The 19,383-nt window shown below is 39.7% G+C and overlaps 1 protein-coding gene across 1 annotated transcript in view; it reads right to left on the reverse strand.

Annotated features, from left to right (window-relative positions):
* CPA6 (carboxypeptidase A6) overlaps positions 1-19,383 on the reverse strand; it is an 88,048-nt gene that overhangs the window by 21,221 nt on the left and 47,444 nt on the right. Inside the window, exons 3-6 of the mRNA XM_052704937.1 lie at positions 10,396-10,520; positions 6,616-6,730; positions 5,434-5,535; positions 4,559-4,663 (exon numbers count right to left, since the gene is read on the reverse strand). Coding sequence (XP_052560897.1) covers positions 4,559-4,663; positions 5,434-5,535; positions 6,616-6,730; positions 10,396-10,520 — 447 coding nt within the window. The remainder of the gene's footprint in view (positions 1-4,558; positions 4,664-5,433; positions 5,536-6,615; positions 6,731-10,395; positions 10,521-19,383) is intronic.

The raw sequence follows: 19,383 nt of genomic DNA on the forward strand, positions 1-19,383 counted from the left end.
ATCTTTCTACTTGTCATTGGATTCTAAATAAAGGTACAATCTGTTTTTTTTCTTCTTGAACATTTTTCATTACATTCCTTGAATTTTCTAGTCTTTTAGCCTTTAAATACAAAATCTCCAACGGATACAAAGAATAGTGCACCTTAAAGTTGCATCTCTTGTATTTTGTTTTCTGAAAATGTTGTGTGAGTGGCATTTCAAGGTTATACGTCATTGGAAAGGATCAAATGGCAGCATTTGTTAGAGTGAAGAGAGTCAAACCAGATGTAATGTGAATCCTCATCTGCTTCCACTAAACTGAAATAGAATCTAGTTTTGATGTTAATTTGAAGAGCAGGCTGTGAAACATATTTCAAAATTTCAAAACAATGGTAAAATTCCGAATCTGAGATCTGGATAATTTGATATCTGAATTTTACTTCTCCTGAAATAGCTGCTCACTCAGTGAAGCAAATTTAAAAGCTCTTTGTTAACACATACATATATTTAATGTACTTCATTAGAAAGTCAGTGGATATTGCTTCTTAAATTCCACAAAGGGCTCTTTTGGTCTAATACGTTATATATGATAATTACAGGCTCCATTAGACTCATGTATCCTTGCAGGCTGCCTTCAGAGTAGTCCACATGTAACCAGTTCCATTTCCTTTCTCAGTTCATTTTGCTTTCCTATACTCCACTCCCAGGGACTTTTTTTCTGGCCCTTTTCACAGAGTAAGGCTTAAAGTTGCTGGGATTCCACTGTAACCTGTATCTGTAGCAAATATCTATTGCCAAGTTTTCCACTACAGTAACAACACAGGCATTTCTCTGTGGCTCTTTATCTGATACCTAAAGTGTGCACCGGAGTCCCATTTCTTGACTTGAAATGCAGTGACCAGTGGTTAGGGTTTGTCAGAGGTCACCACTTTCGCTAATTCCTGTAGAACGTCTGATTATCTGTAGCTGAGAGACTAAAGGCATTTAAGAGATGCCTTCTACAGAAACAAACAGTGAAGTTCTTATTAATACCAGACCTACAGGATACAGAGCCAAGGCCAGAACTCATGCTGGAGTAGATTACAGTTTTTAAAAAAGTGAACAAAAAAACCCACCCCAAACCCAAACAATGGTCTTTGCTCTCCTTTTGTTTGTTTCAAAAGACAGTGAGGTTTGGTTTTGTACTTCACAGTTGCATTAGCACATACTGCAAAACTCTTTCCTGTGTTCTTTCTCTTTTTAATCTTAAGCCTCTCATTCTAGATCTTTCTCCCTCTTTCCTTCATCTGTTCTTTTTCTCTAACTAGTGTATTTGCTTGAATCCAGAATAAACTCAAGTAGCAGGCAGCCTCTTGCCTTCCCAGTCTGTGGCCCCAAATACTCATTTCCCAAGTCTACTCTGCCTTGGTCTGCTTTGCATTTTCATATAGATAGGAGTCAGGATGTGCTTGGCTGAGCATCTCCAGATGCTTTAGAGAAAGTGGGATGCTTCTGCCTGTAACCCAACAAGCCACTAAAAACCAACTGCCCAATGGCACCTCCACCCTACAGAGGTAGGTGATGCATCCCACGCTCACAGAAAATGGGCTGGCACCCTGAACCTGCTGCTTTCAGGAGCACAAGGAACATAGCAGGGGCTCCCAAGCTGGCTGGGCTAAGTCTTGAGCTTGAATGTACATTCATATGCAGAGGCTGTTTTCTAAGCTAAATCTCTTGGAAAGTTTTATGGTAAACTGGAGTATGGATTCCCCAGGAGGTGAATTATGTCTTGAATCCCACAGACCTGCCAGTTAGGTCAAGAGGTTTCCTAGGTACAAAATGACTTTGAAATTAAAGTCAAGTGCTTCAGTATAAGCAATCATATGTTTTTCCTTAGCTTATGGTTGCCAGGGCCCTGAGGGCTGCCCCAGCTCATGCTGGTCCTGTCCACCCCAGGGCTCCCCAATCCTGCCCAGGGCCTCATTAATCCCCTGGGGCCATCACCACAACAAACTCACAGCAGGGGTGGTCCCCACTTCTCACAGCCCAGTCCTGCTGGCCATGGGCCCCACTAAGACAGGCCCACCTTGCAGACCCATTTCCCAGCCTTGTCTTGGCTTCTGTCTGGGATGGTGAGAAGGGATGGGCTTTCAGGTCCCCAGTGCCCCCAGCTATGGCCCACAGGGTACCTATGGCCCCTCAGTGGTCCGACAGTAGCAATAGAAACAAGTGGCACAGGCTACACGTTGAAGTGAAAGCAAGGTAGTATTTCAGATTGCCTGCACAGAAAAGGGACACGTATACGCTGCTCCTGCTAGAAAAAAAGCTAACATCACATAAATCCAATTTCTCCTTTTGCTTGCCTTAAATCAATGAGCTCATATTGCTATTCCTTAGAGTCAACAGACATGCCTGGAAAAACTGGTTTCCAAGAGGACTGCCCTTTCTCAGAACTGCACATAGGCACAAGGGAAGATGGAAAGTGCTGCTGGGCTGCTGAGATGCTTATGGGAGGGAGTTTGCCAGAGAAACAGAATTACAGAGTCTGAAGCACAAAGAGTCCTTCAGTTTTCCCAGAGTTCATTCTCAAAATGCCTAATCCATTTGAGAAAAGCATTATCCTAACGTTAGCAATCTAATTTTCTTGTCCCTCCCACCCTCCCTGCCACTTTAATACAATGAATCTACAAGCACAATTCTTATTCAGATGCTGGATTGCAATATTGTTCTAACAATTCTTAATCCAGATGCTGGATCGAAATATTGCTCTAACAAAAGAAGAAAATGTCTGTCATTGGTGAAAAAAGGCAATGCATGACCAAGATGTGCAAAACTGTACGTTCTTGTAGTCTCAAGTACTCTTCAGTTCCGTAAAATCTTTCTTTAATCTAGGAAAATGCCTTTATACAGTTAGTGAAATATTCCTACTAGCAAGCTACTCTCTGAAGATCTCAAATAACAGCCAGAAGGTTTGCCATATACACATGCACAGGCCATATTCTTCCATAAGCTCTACAGAGAAATCTCACAATTTTTACCTGACTGTCACATTGTAGTACTTTATGTTAAAATCCCCATAAGGAAGATGTACTCGAGCAGAAGGCTTTCCCACAAATGTCTGTCTGTTCCAAACCTCTCCTTGCTTTCCTGCAACCTGCTCTCCTGGGAAGGAGAGCTGCTCAGAAATACTCGCAAGTTTGTTCACCCTCACAATAACAACAGTCCTAATAAGAAGACACATTATCATTGCATACAACTTTGGAAAGCAGCTTCTGGATTTGGTTTAGCCCGTCCATTCACCAGCAGCCTAAATTATAGTGCCCTTGTTATTTCAGTACTTGCTATGCATGCTGCTGCTGTGACTTCTGGTAGTAAGATCATCTTAGCTATCTTTGTAGTTAAGACCCAGTCTCAATTCATTAGGATGTGAGGTTGGACCAGATGATCTCTGAGGTCCCTTCAACCAAGGCTTTTTAATGATTCTTTTCTATGATCCTAGAGTATTCACGATAAAGAAGTTTAATCTCAAGAAGTAACTTACAGGGTCAGGATTTTTTGCTGAATGAAGACATCCCAGAAAATAAAGGCAGATACTTTAAGTCAGAATTGTGGAACAGCGGAAAGGTGAAAGAGAAGTGAGGTGAGTGAGAGAGAAAGTGAAAGAAGTGAGAATTGTGTTTGTAGAAAGGACCTTGCAAATAAAGACTCTGAATCACATATTTTGTATAAAAAAAACTGTATGCGAAAATACTCAAATTACATCTGCTGATTTTTTTTGTTTGTTTGTTTTGTTTTGTTTGTTTGTTTTTGAAGCCCTATTTGACTTCTGTAAATTTCATTACAGAATAGTCTACACTATGCAGCTTATATTATCTTCAGCAAAATTTTTTTGGCTAAGGCAAAATGTCAAGATCCTGCAAACATATCATGCAGCTGAAATGAATCCCAAATCAGAAGAGATTAAGAGTCAATGTTAAATAAATACATAAAGAACATCGCGTGAGTAGAATGCAAAATTGCAAGTGCTTTGATTTCCCTGAGCATTTGAAAAATGGCATGGGGATGGATATGAAGGTTAGATTTCAGATATGAAAGAGAAAAGGAGTATAAATCTGATAACACAGAATCAAAGAAACACTGGAGGAATCACATGATAGTCAGAGAAAATTTAGGTGACATTTGTATACAATTTTAGCTCCCTATTCCTATAGAGAATTTATTTATTTATTTATTTATTTATTTCAGTCCTTAAAGCAATAGGATTGCTGAACTCATTTGAGTCAGTATGCTGGCACTGATTTACCTGGACAATTACCAGAATTACATTTTTAGGTCTTGCAATAAAATCCTGCTTCACATCTCTGCCAATGTACGTCTGGCATATTTTTGTCCTGTGCCCAACTGTGCCTGGCTGTCACTATCAGCTTAATTTACCAACCACCTCGTGTTCCACAAATACTAATTAAAAACAACAACAAAAAAATAGCAGTAAAGTAATAGCTATGGTTCATACTGGTACTTTGCTGGATTGGCTATAGCAAATAAGCAGTGTTTATTGAACTGAAGGACTGCATGGCTCTAAATCATTTTAAATACTTACTTCTTTCACGAACCACTGGCAAAAGGCAGGGCCAATCCACTCTCTTGCATGAATCCCGCAGTCTATCCAGACAGCTTTCTTGTAAGGTCGTGATCTTTTACCTAGCTTGAAGTTTGAATATTCACAGACATATCAATAGATCTTATGACATTAGTGAGACACAGTAATATAAAGATAACAGACTATTGATGATTTGCAGGTATGGCCAAGATAGTGAACGTGATCTATGGAAAAACAAACAAACAAGCAAAACATTACAGGAAAAGTGAGATCTATTCTTTATCAAGGAAGGAAATTCTTAACTATCACATGGAACAGGCTGAGGAGAAACAATGCTGCAGGAACACCTTAATGGAGAAACAAATTTTAGGAACTCTTCAACAGTGGATAAAAATTATATTGAAAGTAACTTGTTTAGTACTGTGTTAACACCTTGTCATTCTGTCATCCTAATATTTTGAGTTGAAAGCACATTGTCCTGGACTTTTGTCAATAGCCAAACCAGGTGTGTGTGTGGCATGTGCTGAGAAGGGATCCAGAACCCTCTGGGGTCCCTCTCTGGCATAACTGCTTTACAGATTGGCCACAAAACTTTCCAGCTTCCTTAAATCCAAACCCTGCTAATGGTACCTGCTGTGTGCTAGGTGCATGCATATCAATCCAAGTGAATAGGACAGGGCTTTTAATTTTCCAGCCTAAAACAATTTTTTTTTTTTTTTTTGTTCATTTAAGGCCAAGTTCAGAGATACACTTAGGACTTGGCAACTCATCCCTTAGGAAATCCTGGTAAATTGCATCTCTGGTGTACCTGATATAAGTAACCATCTGCCACTGATCACAGAAAGTAGCCTGATTAACAAGCACTTAATCTTTACCTTAAGTACAAACAGCGGTCTTCCTTCATAGGATTTTCCAACAGAGAACATATGAACAAGATCTGAATGAGTTTTATTCAGATAATACATCCATTCCTCGATCTGCAAATACAGAAATAAAATCGTTGCTTCAATCTTTGCACATCATGGGAAGTAGCTCATTAACCAACCTCAGCTCCCAGTCCTCAGTCCTCAGAATCTTTTTGCATTTTCTTGTAGTTTTTATTTTTGTCTTATTTGTTTTGGTTTTGTTTTCATACTTGAATTACAATTGGGCTCCCATATTTATATTGCCAGAGGCTAAAAGCAGCCTGTATGCTTTTTTTTTTCCTTTTCTTTTTCTCCCCATTTTAGCATTGGAATACATTAGCTGTTCACCAAGAATCTGGGGATGAAGCTGATCAGCTGCTCCCATTAAATATAAAGAATAGATGGAAGGAGGCCCACGTCCGCTCACCAAGACACGGGATGATAAACAGATTCAGTAAGCAAGGAGCACCTGTGGGAGTCAGCATTATTAGTGTTTCACAGGCACCAGATTTCACTGAGGCACAGCAGCTGTTTGCTCAGTTCAGCATCTTAATTTTAGTGCATGCTGAAACTGTGTGAATACACCAAAATCAATAGATTACTTACCAGCTATCTTTCAGGCTAGCATCTTATACATGAGTTTGTATTGAAATGTTTTTAAGGCTTTGGATGCCTCATGCAAATGCTTCAACATTTGCTCATATTGCTTACTTAACTCAGTGAGAGCAGTTGCTTACTGAACTCTCTTAATCCATCAGAATCATAGAGTCATAGAATCCTTAACGTTGAAAGGGACCTTTAAAGGTCATCTAGTCCTACTTCCCTGAATGAACAGGGACATGCACAGCTACCAGGTTGCCCAGGGCATGATCCAACCTTGCCTTGAATATCTCCGGGGACAGGGCATTAAAAAGTCTATTTTAAAATCAAAACTCAGAAGCTGTCAGAGACAGTTACATGTAAATATATGCCTTGAGTACAAATACATAACAATATACACATGTATTTTAAGAAGGCACCTATTTCTGAAGAGGCATTTAACACACTTTTGAAGATAGCCAAGCAACTATTGCTTCTACAGAGAGTGAAACTTCAGCCTCATTGAAGACAGAGGTGTAGCAGATACAAGGTGCAATATGAATTTCCACGTACTTCTTCCAGGGAATGATATACTTCATAGTTATATGCAGGTAGAGACCTTCGATGCCTAGATGCCTTCTGTTCTGTTTGGTTTTCTATTGCTTTCTGTAGATCTGATATGAGAATCCTAGGTGAAATAAAAGATAGAGCTTATTCTGAGCAGCCAGTAGAACACACACTCTAAAGCAGAAAAACAGTAACATTTAAAAGAAATACACAGGAGCTAAAACACCCTGATGCTACATCATCTGTTATATCATGACACTACAGTGCTTCAGGTTTATTTGAATATATGCTGTCACATAAATAGCCTTCTTGCTTTGAATTGTAACAGTGCCTTCAAAAAACACAATGAACTTCTTAAGAGAAAAAGGCAGAATGATGTAAATAATGCAGCCAATGTGAAGAAGAAGCCACTTTCATTTGTTCATGGATCAGCATTTGTTGTCATCTTTTATAATCTAGTTATATGTAACTATGTGTCTTCAAACTTTGATTTGAAAACCATAAAATCATATTTTCAGGCTTAGAATAAGACATGCATACATTTTCTCATGAGCGTTGCACCAGCATGAAACACTACATATACCTGTAAGTTGCAGAGGCAAAAATGGAGACTTTGACAGCATTATTCTGCGAATTGCAACAAATGACAGCAAAGAAAGGGTCTTAAATATGGTTTGTTGTTTGCATTTATCTACTTTGCAATCGTGGTCTGCCAGTTATTTCAAAATAACTTGTGAAAAACATGGAACAGCATTAAGTTAGTGTAACAAATATGCAAATACACCTGCATAATTAGTGGGAGGGTCTTTGCTTTAAGAGTGAAAGGCAGAAAAGGCTGAAGACTTTCCTGTTTTATTGCAAAACTAAATAATGATGCACATCTAAAAGTATAGTATAGAAAATATCTAAAAATAGAGGGTGGATTGTCTGTCACACAGCAGCAGAAGCTGGGAATACTGTCATTAACAGCAACAGTGATATCTGTAAAATTGAGGGTGCTGCTGGCATTACCACGACCTTTGGAATGAACTCCTAGAGCATGGCAGTGTGTCATTGCTATACCACTTATTCATCGTTCCTGTAAAATGATGCTCACACCTGGCCTTTTAAAATCTTATAGGCATTAGTTCTATGATCAGAAAGAGATGGAAAGAACCTGCATTCAATTAGCTCCAAAATAAACAGCATAGCAGATCCTCAAAGACAATCAAATCATAGAATCATAGAATGGTTTGGGTTGGAAGGGTCCTTTAAAATCTCCTTTAATCCCCTGCTACAGTCAGGGAAACCTCCCTCTAGACCAGCTTGCTCAAAGTCCCATCCAGCCTGACCTTGAATGCTTCCAGGGATGGGCCATGCACAACCTCACTGGGCAACCTGCTCCAGTGTCTCACTGCTCTCACAATAAAGAATTTCTTCCTAATATCTAGTGTAGGTTTCTATCTGCATACAAAGCAAAGGTTATTGACATTCTTAAAATGTCACAGGGAAGTAACTACATAATCAGAAATTACACTGTTCTACATCATTTTTATTAAGCAAACTAAGGACTTACAGTTTTGACTTACTAACTGCCATATACTTACAAGACCAGTCTGGTAAAACACTAGAACTTGTAATTAGATTAAAGCAGTGGTTTTATTCAAATCATTAGAACATCTAATATGTTAAAGCAATGCTCGCCTGCTGTGCTGACTTCCAATTAATGTCAGCACTTGCCAGGATCGAGCTCTATTTGCTTTTACAATGCTAGATTCAATTTCACAGCTCCCAAATGTCTGTGTGTCTGTACTCCAAATAGTCTTTATTTACTTTAAAACAATTGTGTACTGTGTGCTTACAACATCCAGAGGCTCTTAATTTCCTGAGAATTGAACACAACCTAAATGTCAGAGAACTAAAAATTTAGACAACTCGGTGCTGCAAATGTTCACCTGATACCTGCCTTATTTATAGCCATCTTGTTCATAGAATCGTAGAATATTAAGGTTGGAAAAGACCACTAAGATCGTCTAGAGCAACCATCAACTTATCACCACCATACCACTAGCCATGACCCGCAGTGCCACATCTACATGGTTCTTGAACACCAAGACCACCACCGTGGGCAGCCTGTTCCAATGCCTCATTTTTTCTTAATATCCAACCTGAATCTACCCTGGAGCAACTTGAGGCCATTATCTCTCATCCTATTTCACCCTGTTGTCATAGAGTCAAGCACTGGGACTGACGGCCTGTCTTTCAGGCCAAGGCTGTTCATCCTCTTCATTATTAGTTCTGCTTAATGCTTCCTGTCTTTAGGCACTGGCTGTCCACCCCAGCAGCCTGCCTCCAGCCTCAGCCTACACCTGCTGCTCCTCTCCTGACAAATCCTCCCAGCTCTCACTGAGGCACAGATATCAGGGGTCATGTCAGGACGAGCACATGCACAGCATCCAGGACTTTGCAGGGATTGAAGCTGCGCATCCAATGTCTGGAAACAAGCAAATGTCTCCAAATGGGCAGCAGGGAGATGAAGGGGAAGAGCAAAGATACAGCCTGACCCTAGCAAAATGCTGCCCAGCTTCCTCAAGGGCACATACCTCATGTGCACCAAGTGTCACAGAAGCCCTTTAGAAAGTGAAAGTAGTGTAATTCCTGTGTTTGTAACATAATACAATTTTAGCTAAACTGCCAAGACCCCTAGCTCTAGTAGTTCTTACCTTTTCATGCTCCGTTTTGCAACCTACATAAAGTTCTCCAAGTACGATGGGTATTTTTGACACATAGTAGTTGTCCTTCTGTCATGTCATTTATGGGGGTTTACTGTGAGCAGGAACAGATGTGAATGCAGCTGCTGGAGCACCATAATTAAGGGGCTTCTTGTTATAAGCACAGGAAAACAATTACAGAAACCATTATCTCCTTTTTTAAATGTAAACAACCCTGAAGCAGTGTAAAACCCACATGAAAGTAACTCTGACCTTCAGTTACTGGGCCTGTGTAAATAATTACCTTATGTCTGTGTTCGTATTTTTAAAATGACGAATTATTAAGAGACTGGGGGTGTAATAAAAATGTAATTCTGATACCAGCGCATATAACATACAATGAGCTTTGTGCCATTCTCACTGAGAAATAAGTATAAATAGCCTCATGTAGGGCTTTATTCAGCAAATGCTGGTGTGAATACAAATAACTCATCAGCTGAGTACCCGTGTACTTCTGCACTGCACTTGAAAAGGCTTTAATGACAAGATCATCACTCGTGTCTAGTGTATCAAATTGATAAATACGTTTGACAAGTACACTTTAAAAACAGTCTCGAATGCTTTTAAGAAACACTGTAAATGATGTGTGATCCTGAACACGTATTTATTCCATATGACTTGAAATGGGTCACTAGGAATGGAGTGTTATATGACAGAACTAGTATGTTCCTCTATAATTCATGAATGCTTACCTCCTCATTTACAGCACACTGTAAACAAGCCTGGCTCCTGCTAAACACAGGAAAAGGCAAAGCAGACTGCAGAATAAGTAATTACCCGTTCTCAATCACAGATGTGATTTCCTATACTTTGAAAACACATAAGCTTGACTCCAAAGGAGGACATTTAATTAAAACTGCCTTCCCATGGGAGATTTTCTGTTCTTCCATTAAAATGGTTGTTTTCTTGGCAATGTCTATCTGCCTGCCAGTCTAGTTGCTATGTAGAACATATTTTCAAGCGTACTTGGTGTGGTAGATCTGCCTGGGAGGCCAAATCTCTGCAGAGATGCACAGAAAGTGAAGCACAGGCTTACGTGTAGTGGATGTTGGCTTGCTGGAGGTAAGGTAGCAGACTTCGGGACGTGTTCTGTGGCACATGCACATCGATGACCGTACCTTCAGAGATGTGGAAGGTGCTGCTGGGCTGCCACAAGTCCACCTGTAGTGCAGGAACCAACCTGTAATTCATATGTATTCAGTGTAGGTGGGGAAATCCAGGAGATGGGACACTTGAAGCTATGCAGGCAAACACTCTAGGCATAATATAGACAATAAAATCATATTAACTGGTTCTGCTGAACATCTGTGGGGAATGGAGCAAGTTTTGAGGAAAGATTGCCTCCAGCTTGCCAGAATTCTCATGGTAGATTCTCCAATGGGAAAAAAAAATGACTTCAGGGACTCAATGCCTCCTCAAATGGCTCGAAACAAAATCCACCTCCAAATTCTTGCACCTCAACAGACCACTGTATGTTCCCTTTGTATTTCTTCCTGTGGAGTCAAGGATCGTTTTTTAAATTTGTTTTACAAAGTGTTTTATGTGTTCACTAAAGCACTAAAAGATATGAACACTCAGGAGAGGTAGAAAGTATCACATATACCAGTGTTGTTTGCAAAGTGTGCCCATTTTATTCTTGATAATAAATAGATCAGAGCTCAGTAACATAAAGCCATCAGTGTTCTGAAGGAAACTGTGATCTACTCAGTAATTTTAAAGAAAGTGACAAAATGACAGGATTGATACAGTGAAATGTTCACAATCTTTTAAAAAACATGCTAGTTACTAACTGATAGCACAGTTACTGTGGAATCTACACTTGAACATACCTGAGGTTTTACTTTCTTCTGTTGGAAAATATGAAATGCACTTGGAAATTTTAGCCCAGAACATGAAATATTTAGCATATCTTCCCTGGTCTTGCTACAAAACTTGGAGAAGAGAGTACACTCCTGCAAGAGAGAGTTAGTTCCAGCCATGTCTCAGGTGGTAGTAAGAATATTCTGTCAAGAAGGCATCTGACCTGATACTGCCTCTCAAGCAGGAGCATCTTCAGCCCGGTTTAATGCAATTAAATGTCCACTACATTGTAAGGAAAAGATTGAAACACAGCAGCAGCCTCTTCTATTCCTTCCAAAACCTCACTCTTCTTCACGCTGGTGCAATATGGTCTATAGATCTATGCGATCTTGCCAGGTGGGCGCAGCATCTTTTGCAGTCCAAAACCAGGACTGGCAAAGTTCTTGAGGCTGGTGAAGCTGACAGCAGCTATGGCAGATGGTCAGTAGAAACTGAACTCATGAATTAAATGGTGCTAAATGTAACTCATAAATAAAGATCCTCTCACTGTGCTAACAGCTTATGTTTGTTAGTCTATCCATCATTTCTATTTTGATTAATTATAGTCATTCAGTGAATTTCCCCCTTAATTCAATAAAGTTTATCTTAAACATGGTAATTAGGACTGTATATTTGAGATTTTCTCTAAGATTTTTCTTAAAAGCACATAGCACAGAGGGTAAAAACCCCATTGCTCTTGGAGTAATAGTCTATCAATCAGCTATGTGTGAACCATCTTTATAAAAATAGCAACACATTTTTATATGCAAACTAAATGCAACTGAAGTGTTTCCTGATATCTACACATACAAATATGGAAATAAAAATTACAAATATTAAGAAAAAAAAGACAATTGAGATACACCTGAAACTTGTCTGTGTTCTTGATAGTTACTCAGGACTCATTTTGTTGGATTTCTTCACTATCATGGAGGGGATAAACCAACAACTATTCACACCATTGCTCATAACATCATGGAGCTTTTTCATTTCTGAGGTATTCTAGCTGTCCTTCAGATTACTGGCTACAAGGGAATATAAAAACCAGAACCAGTTACTTAATTGATGAAATCAGCAGTGCATTGCATGCCTGAATCTGGTGGTGAAAACAATATTTCATTACTAACATTGTCCTGGAAGTGAGACAAAAACATCCCATTTTTAGAATGCAAGCCACTCCTCTTTGACCCAGTTCCCTATTAGGACAGTTTGCTTTCATCTGACTCTCCCTTCGTATGCTTTGCAATGTAAACAAAGTATTGAGCACTCATCTGGGAGATGTTACCTGTGCTATTCAGAGCACCACTTCAATTGCTTTTGTTCTGTAAAGCATATAACAAGAAACACATTTCTCCAACAGACATTTTATTTATGTTGCAACTTCCAACTTGTCCTTGACATGGCATGGAGACCATGCATGAAAACAAGACACACAGAAGATGGATTGAAAAGCAGGTATGTCAGAACTGAGCATATCCAATCATCTTTTACTTACTGTCAGTTTTAGGAGACCTCGTCATTGCATCCCCAGTGGGTACTAAGGGCTCTATTGCAGTCATCACTCTTCTTTCAGCATCATTCCTCCATCAAGAGTGCCTCGTATTTCAATTCTGTGTTAGCATATGGCTAGCAAATGGTGTTCTTCTGTTCTTGAACTATCTATGACAGTATGTTGTTGTCCCCACACATTATGCATTACCTATTACATAGTATTTTGGATGTGTACCAGCTAGTGCTAACAGACATGTATTTTCTCATGGGTGGTGGGATTTGCTGGGTCCTGAGAAGATTCTTCAACTACCAGAACAAGCAGATACAGAAAACCTACTGAACTGTCTGAACATGCAGCCAAATATTTGAACATCAAAATTTACTTGGCATCTTGAGACTAGAGAAGAAGAGATGCGAGTTAGAGTATGTCTTCAACCCTAAATATTCTCATTTCATTTGACTGGGACCTTCCAACAGTCTTGTTTCCAAGTCCTCTCCTATCTGTCATGAGTTGCACTTAGAGAGTTGGAGGTTTCAATCCTGCCCAGGTGGGGATTTTCAGCAGGATCAGACTTGGAACCTGCTGCTTCACTCAGTGTGACTCTGAGTGCTCGTTCTCAGGCTCAGTGGTGACTCTGCAGATGCCCACTGAACGCTCTTTCCCAGAATCTCATTGGAGGCATGAGTGTCACCTTCTATGAACATTTGTGAAAGCATATAGAGAGAAACCTATTCCCAGAGGTTTTTAAATAGTTACTGATTTATTTAACAAAGAAAATACGGCACATTATTAACTGTGACTACATAGTAGGTACTCTTTATTAATTTCATATCCTTTTTCCAATGTTACTCATCCCATAGCAGTCCCAAGGATTCATTTTATGCTAAGGAAAGACAATGCTCCTTGGGTTTCATATGGGTAGTTTCTTTTTAACCTGAGGCGTTAAAGATAGCTCAACAGTGTAAATGTATTAGCTTTTAGCTGGACAACTTCCAAACTGCAGCAGCCCTGAACCCATTAGCCACGTCTTTAGCTCAGCATAACAAAGAAAAGTCAACACCAGCAAAAGGGACAAATATTTGTAGAAGATTTGGGTGCTGAGCTAAGAGAACTCAGAATTTCTTCCAGAACTAAAAATTATGCAAATAATTTTCCAATAAGACAAATATTTTCTCACTGTAATCCTATCTGTCATAAATAGTGTACAAATCTTCACTGCTCTGCTGAGACAGAAACCAGAGCAGGGAGCTTTTTCATTACTAATTCCATGTTTCCCTCCAACTACTTCTGTGTCTGTGGAAGGGGAACCCAAGAAGAAAGCAGTCTTCTTATTCTTCCCCACAAACATGACTGCATTAATCCCACATTCCTTTTTTCCCTTTAAGTCACTGAAAGAACTCCCCGACTTCTTCAGATCACAGTACTTAGTATAACAGAAAGTAGTGGATAATAAAATAAAAAAAACCTAATGCTTTGTATTTAAAGCCATTTTCCTGGGCAGTTGCCTCCAGTTTTCTTTACTACTTGTTCATAATTTTTTAAATTTTCTTAGTTCCTTCTTTCATTTAGTATGTAAGGACAATGCCTGGTGCTCTCAACTGATTTGTTATCATGTGTAGATCAGAAAAGCTGACTGATGCATGTCATTGAAACTAACTACGGTAATTGCCGTAATTCACATCTACTATTTGGATAAAAGTGTTTACATGATTTATCTCTGTTGTACCTCGTAAAGATAGCAATTTTGTTACACTTTTATTACATAGCAACTACAGTTATTGTACTTATTAAGTTGTATAGAGCAAAACAGGTGCCAAAGCAGACCTTAATGTCACTATGGAATCTACTTCTAGATTCTTTCGACAAATGTTGTCAAATGTAAGGTTCAGAATACAATTCCTGTTATGATGCCACCAGCTCACATGGCTTTCAATTTCTGATCCTCCTGTGAAAGGGAATTTACAGTCAGTAATGCAAGTATTAATGCTGTCAGGGTGTATAGGTTTTGCATTCGCATCCGTATGTATAGACGTAAACACACTAAACAGTGCTGAAACTCATTAGATGCATTTTCAGTTAAAATACCATAGTAGAAAATAGAGAATAGAAGTGGAAACTGCTCTAGCTTCACAGATGTTGTCAGAAGTCTTACTATCAAAGCTTGATCACATAACACATAAGAAATGGAGTCACGCACATGTGCATACACATGGACATATACGGTGTGTGACAGAATGACATTTTAAACTTCTTCTGGTATACTTGCAAAGAATGAATGAAAGGAGAATGAGTCCTGTAGAATCCGATGTAGGCAGATAATTATAATTGTGCTCTAGTTCACCTGAAAAGACTGCAACTACTCCTCTGTAGTCACCCTTACGGATATTTTCAGGATCAAGAATTATTTCATGCCCACATGCCCCTGCCAATTAAGGAACTTTACTGACAGTCCTGACTGCAAATCTCCTTTGGCTTCCCTTTATATGCAACAAACAAGCAAGAGACTCTTTATGCTTTCTAGAAGGACTTACAGGGTAGTCCTGGATGCTGGTGCAAAGTAATTTAAGTTTCTGATTTAGCACACTAGACATTTAATTGGCTCTAACTTTTCAGTATTTATTTGCTTTTGAGTGAGGCTGCTAAGAATAATAAATTGAGATTGATTCACTGAATTGCAGCAGTCATAATACTGGCAGTAAAAGTACTGTGACTAGGAACAGTCGTTTACTGAGAGGTCTTTTACTGAGTCTTGAGGTCTTGCGTTTTGCAGGTATTTCTGAAAGTATAACACAGTAAAGATCTTGCTATTCCATTCACACTGATATAATTTTACCCAGGACACCACACTGCATAAAAAAACTTGTTGATTGTTCCTCAAGAGAATCACTGAGTAAAACACATGGCACAACTATTTGGTAATTGAATGCCTGTTCCCACAAGTACAGATGCCAATGGGCTAAGAAGATTTGAAAGATGTGAAGCATCCTTTAGCAGACTCATAAAAAAAGCAACAACAAACAAAGCAACCCAAACTCTCTTTTGTTTCTTATTAAACTATTTATGGCTTGGTTCATTCTGTAGTTGCTGCTGCACTGAGTGAGAACTGGAGTAATGAGCCCTGGGCTGGTCCTGTTCCTACTGAAGCAATGGGAGCTGGGCGATGACTTTGTTGATCTTGGACTCAAGGTTCCTCATCAGTTAAAGGGAAAGCAGATTTCTCCCACCTCAGAAAGTCCAAGCTTCCTGTATCATATGTGAACTCGTGTGCGTACTTGTTATACCTGGGCTCTCTGCTTTTGTCTTCAATCTCCTACTAAAGTTTTCTTGGAACAGTACTTTCCTTCTGAGCCTGGAAAGTAGTTTTATAGACCCTTGTTCTGATATATTGATGTATAACCCCATGATGGTCCATCTGTATCTGAAACTTTCTGTGCGTATCTGACTACCGTGTGAGTTAGATTAAAATTGACTAAAGCATCTGGTTGTGTAAGTACAAGATGTTTGTAATATATCCAAAGTAAAATGAGCAAAGCCCTGGCTACTGAGCTTATTCTGCCCTTCTGCAGAGCAGAAATGGCTTCATTTAAGCTGCAATGCGTTCTTACTGCATTTTCAGATTGACTTTTGTTCTCTGAAGTCTTTTTCAGCATTTGCATTTGGAGCTGCAAATGATCAGATTTACAGCCAACTGATCTTTTTGCCCCATATTTCTGATTCCCTGAACTGCAATGACAGGATCAATTCAGGAATTACAATGGATAAGCAGCTGCTAGAGAGGCTAGAAAACAATTGGAAGGAGCTGTGGCTTCAAGACCTGCTTGGCTGGCTCCTCCCAGTGTTGAAGAAGTGCTTGGCTGCGCCCAGGAATTTCTTTTGTAAAACCTACTGAAAAATGAGTGGTCTGACTCTATTATGCCAGGAATGTTCACAGAGCAGTAGCTTCTTTGCTGCTTATACAAACAACACCAATTCCAATCAGGCATATGTGATTAAATGTGCTCATAGAACACTGGTAGAGTAGAAGTTATCAGTCAAGGCCTGAATAAAGAGGCAATTCAAAAATAATGCTTATGAAAGAAAATTCCGGAGCAGATAAACCAAATCTGTGGGTTCTGAGAACCTGAGCAAATCTGTTTCTTTGCAAAGCAGTTTGGAATGTGACATTTGTTTCTGTCAGTCAAGTCCAACAGATTTAAAACCATGAAAAAGTTCATAAATCAGCATTAGTCTGCTCAGATGGTGTCCTAAACAAGAAAGAGCTAGAGACAAGGGGCAGTCACTGGAGATGATATGAGGCAGAGGGGCAGGGGATGGATGAGAAGAGCCCTGCAGGACAGAGATTGGGCAGTTCTGTGATACTCTGGTCATTCCATCTCATCATAAACATTTATCTTTCTTTGTTAACGACTGTAACAACTTGCAAATGGTTAGGATGAAAAGAATGAATCTGAAAAATAGCATTTCTGAGTCAGAAGTAAAGTTTTGTGTCGTATCAATAAAATGAGATAGCAGCAGGATAGGATTTTAGATCAGTGCCTATGATTGTATCAGAGCAGCCATCAGTCCAGGAACCATGACAGTGATCAATAATTAGAAAGAAAGAACTCCGTGTGTATGAACTTGAGTTGTTAAAAATTTTGTTGCATTTTAGTCCATTTCAACCAAATGCAAACCTGCCTTAAAACTGCTATGCAATGTTCTTACGTAAAAGCTGGAGGAGGAGCTCCACCACCATTCATCCCTACCATACTCACCATTGTATCCACCCCAGTGGTCTCAGACACAGGCACTGCACAAGAGGTGTTTAAGGATGTGCAGTGGTGCTGGTAGTGGGAAGCCTGGTTACTCAGCTCTTACTTCCCCAGAGAAACTGAAAGAAACTCGATGCAGGAAGGTACTGGAGACAAGGGATGCTGCTGACTCATGGCATCTCCCCCTTCTGCAGAGCAGTGGCTTCCAGCTGCCGCTGCCTTCATCACTGGGTGAAAACCAGAAACTGAGACCTTCTGCCTTAAACGATGGCAGGCTTCTTACCTGCTTTGTGTCTTAGGAGCTCAGGCACATATTGCATTAAGAAGCAGAAGTACTTGCAGATGTGGCAATGATTGAGGTGTCTAAGAACTTCCTGACAAACTGCTCTGAGATGATGGCACTGTGTCCACAGAGCGGGGGCTGCAGGGGGAGTGCAGGGCCCCACTGCGCCTGGATGGGCCAGAGCCACCTCCTGCTGCTTTGCGGGCTGGATGGCAGCCAGCACGACCCAGTGCATTTATGCTTTCTTTTTGCTTTGATACTGTGGATGAGTTTGTTTGAGTTAATTTGTTGAATTCAAAGAAATTTAAACAACTTTACAGAACTCACAGCAGGCAAATTTTCTACTGTAAGGCAGGCTATTTTTAATGGCAGTTCAGGTCTGCAAGCTATGATCGCCCATTGGGGAAAAAAAGCAACATTTTGTCACGTACAAGTTAATTGAAGTACGCTATGAAATCATCAATTTATAATAATGATTAATAACAAAGCACTGTGGGCAACGGAGCTACAGAGCAAAACTAATTTGTGGAAATTACTCAGCAAGTGATTATGACTAATGTGATTTGCCTTTGGGCAACTCATGAACCAAAAGTTAAATGTGTGGAATGACATTAACCATTATTCATTCAGTACAGACAATGGCATTTGTACTGTAGCAGAGCCTATTTACTCCAGGCAAGTTTAAGGGATTTATTATAATAAGCGTTACATGGATTTTATTTGTTTATTTATTCATTTGGAGGAAGGGGGAAGGGGGGCAAATATCTATCCTAAGGAGCTCCAAATACCAAGGTTAAAAAGTCTGAAAGGATTACACCAGTCTGAGTTAGTCTTTTAGTTCACATATTGGGAGCACAACAGTGCTGTTTGTGATCAAACATTTTCATGTGGACTGAAGTCTTTGAGTATCCACGCAGCCTCTGCTGCAGGTTTTGTTGCTCGCACAATGGCTAGTCTGTCATTACTGCCCAAGTTAATTAGTGAGGGCACATTTTAAAATATTTCAAGCACACTAAGACATGGCCAATTCCAAGATCATCCATCAAGGAACACTCAGTGTAGGTTTCTATAAATGCACATTTAAGAAAAGACTCCTTTTGTGCTTGACACTCTCCTCAAAAGCGGTGGAGGTTGCAGCCTGCTGGCTTCTATGGCATTGGGTGCAGCATGGCATCCCCGCCTCTTCCCTTACTTCCCTGGTGTTTCTTTCTTTTCCTCAGATCAGGTGAGGCAAATGACAGATAGTTCATTCTAGAAGGATAAAAAAGATCGGCACTTTCTCCATGCTTTCATACATTTTTAAAATGTTCGATGCCATGGGATTTTCTTAGGAAAAACTATCAGTAGTGGGTTCATTTTATATTATTACCAAGAAATGTAATACCCCTAGAAGTAAAGGAGATCTTTGTAGCTGAGCAGTTTGCAGAAATAAAGAAGCCAGAGCAGACTTAAAATGACAAAATATGCTCAGGAACGATTAGTGGTAAGGACAGTTATTAAGAAATGAGTAGATAAAATAAATGTGTGAAAAGATACATAAACCACCCTTGTTAGTGCCCATTTATTTTCTACCTGATTGTTTTCCCCTTGTCCAAATCAGTGCACTCTAAGAAGGAGTAGCTTTGCATTTCTTTTGTTGTCAGCTTGATGCTAAAATAT

The sequence above is a fragment of the Tympanuchus pallidicinctus genome, unplaced genomic scaffold (genome assembly GCF_026119805.1).
Source record: "Tympanuchus pallidicinctus isolate F22 unplaced genomic scaffold, pur_lepc_1.0 scaffold5, whole genome shotgun sequence".
NCBI classification, from domain to species: Eukaryota; Metazoa; Chordata; class Aves; order Galliformes; family Phasianidae; genus Tympanuchus; species Tympanuchus pallidicinctus.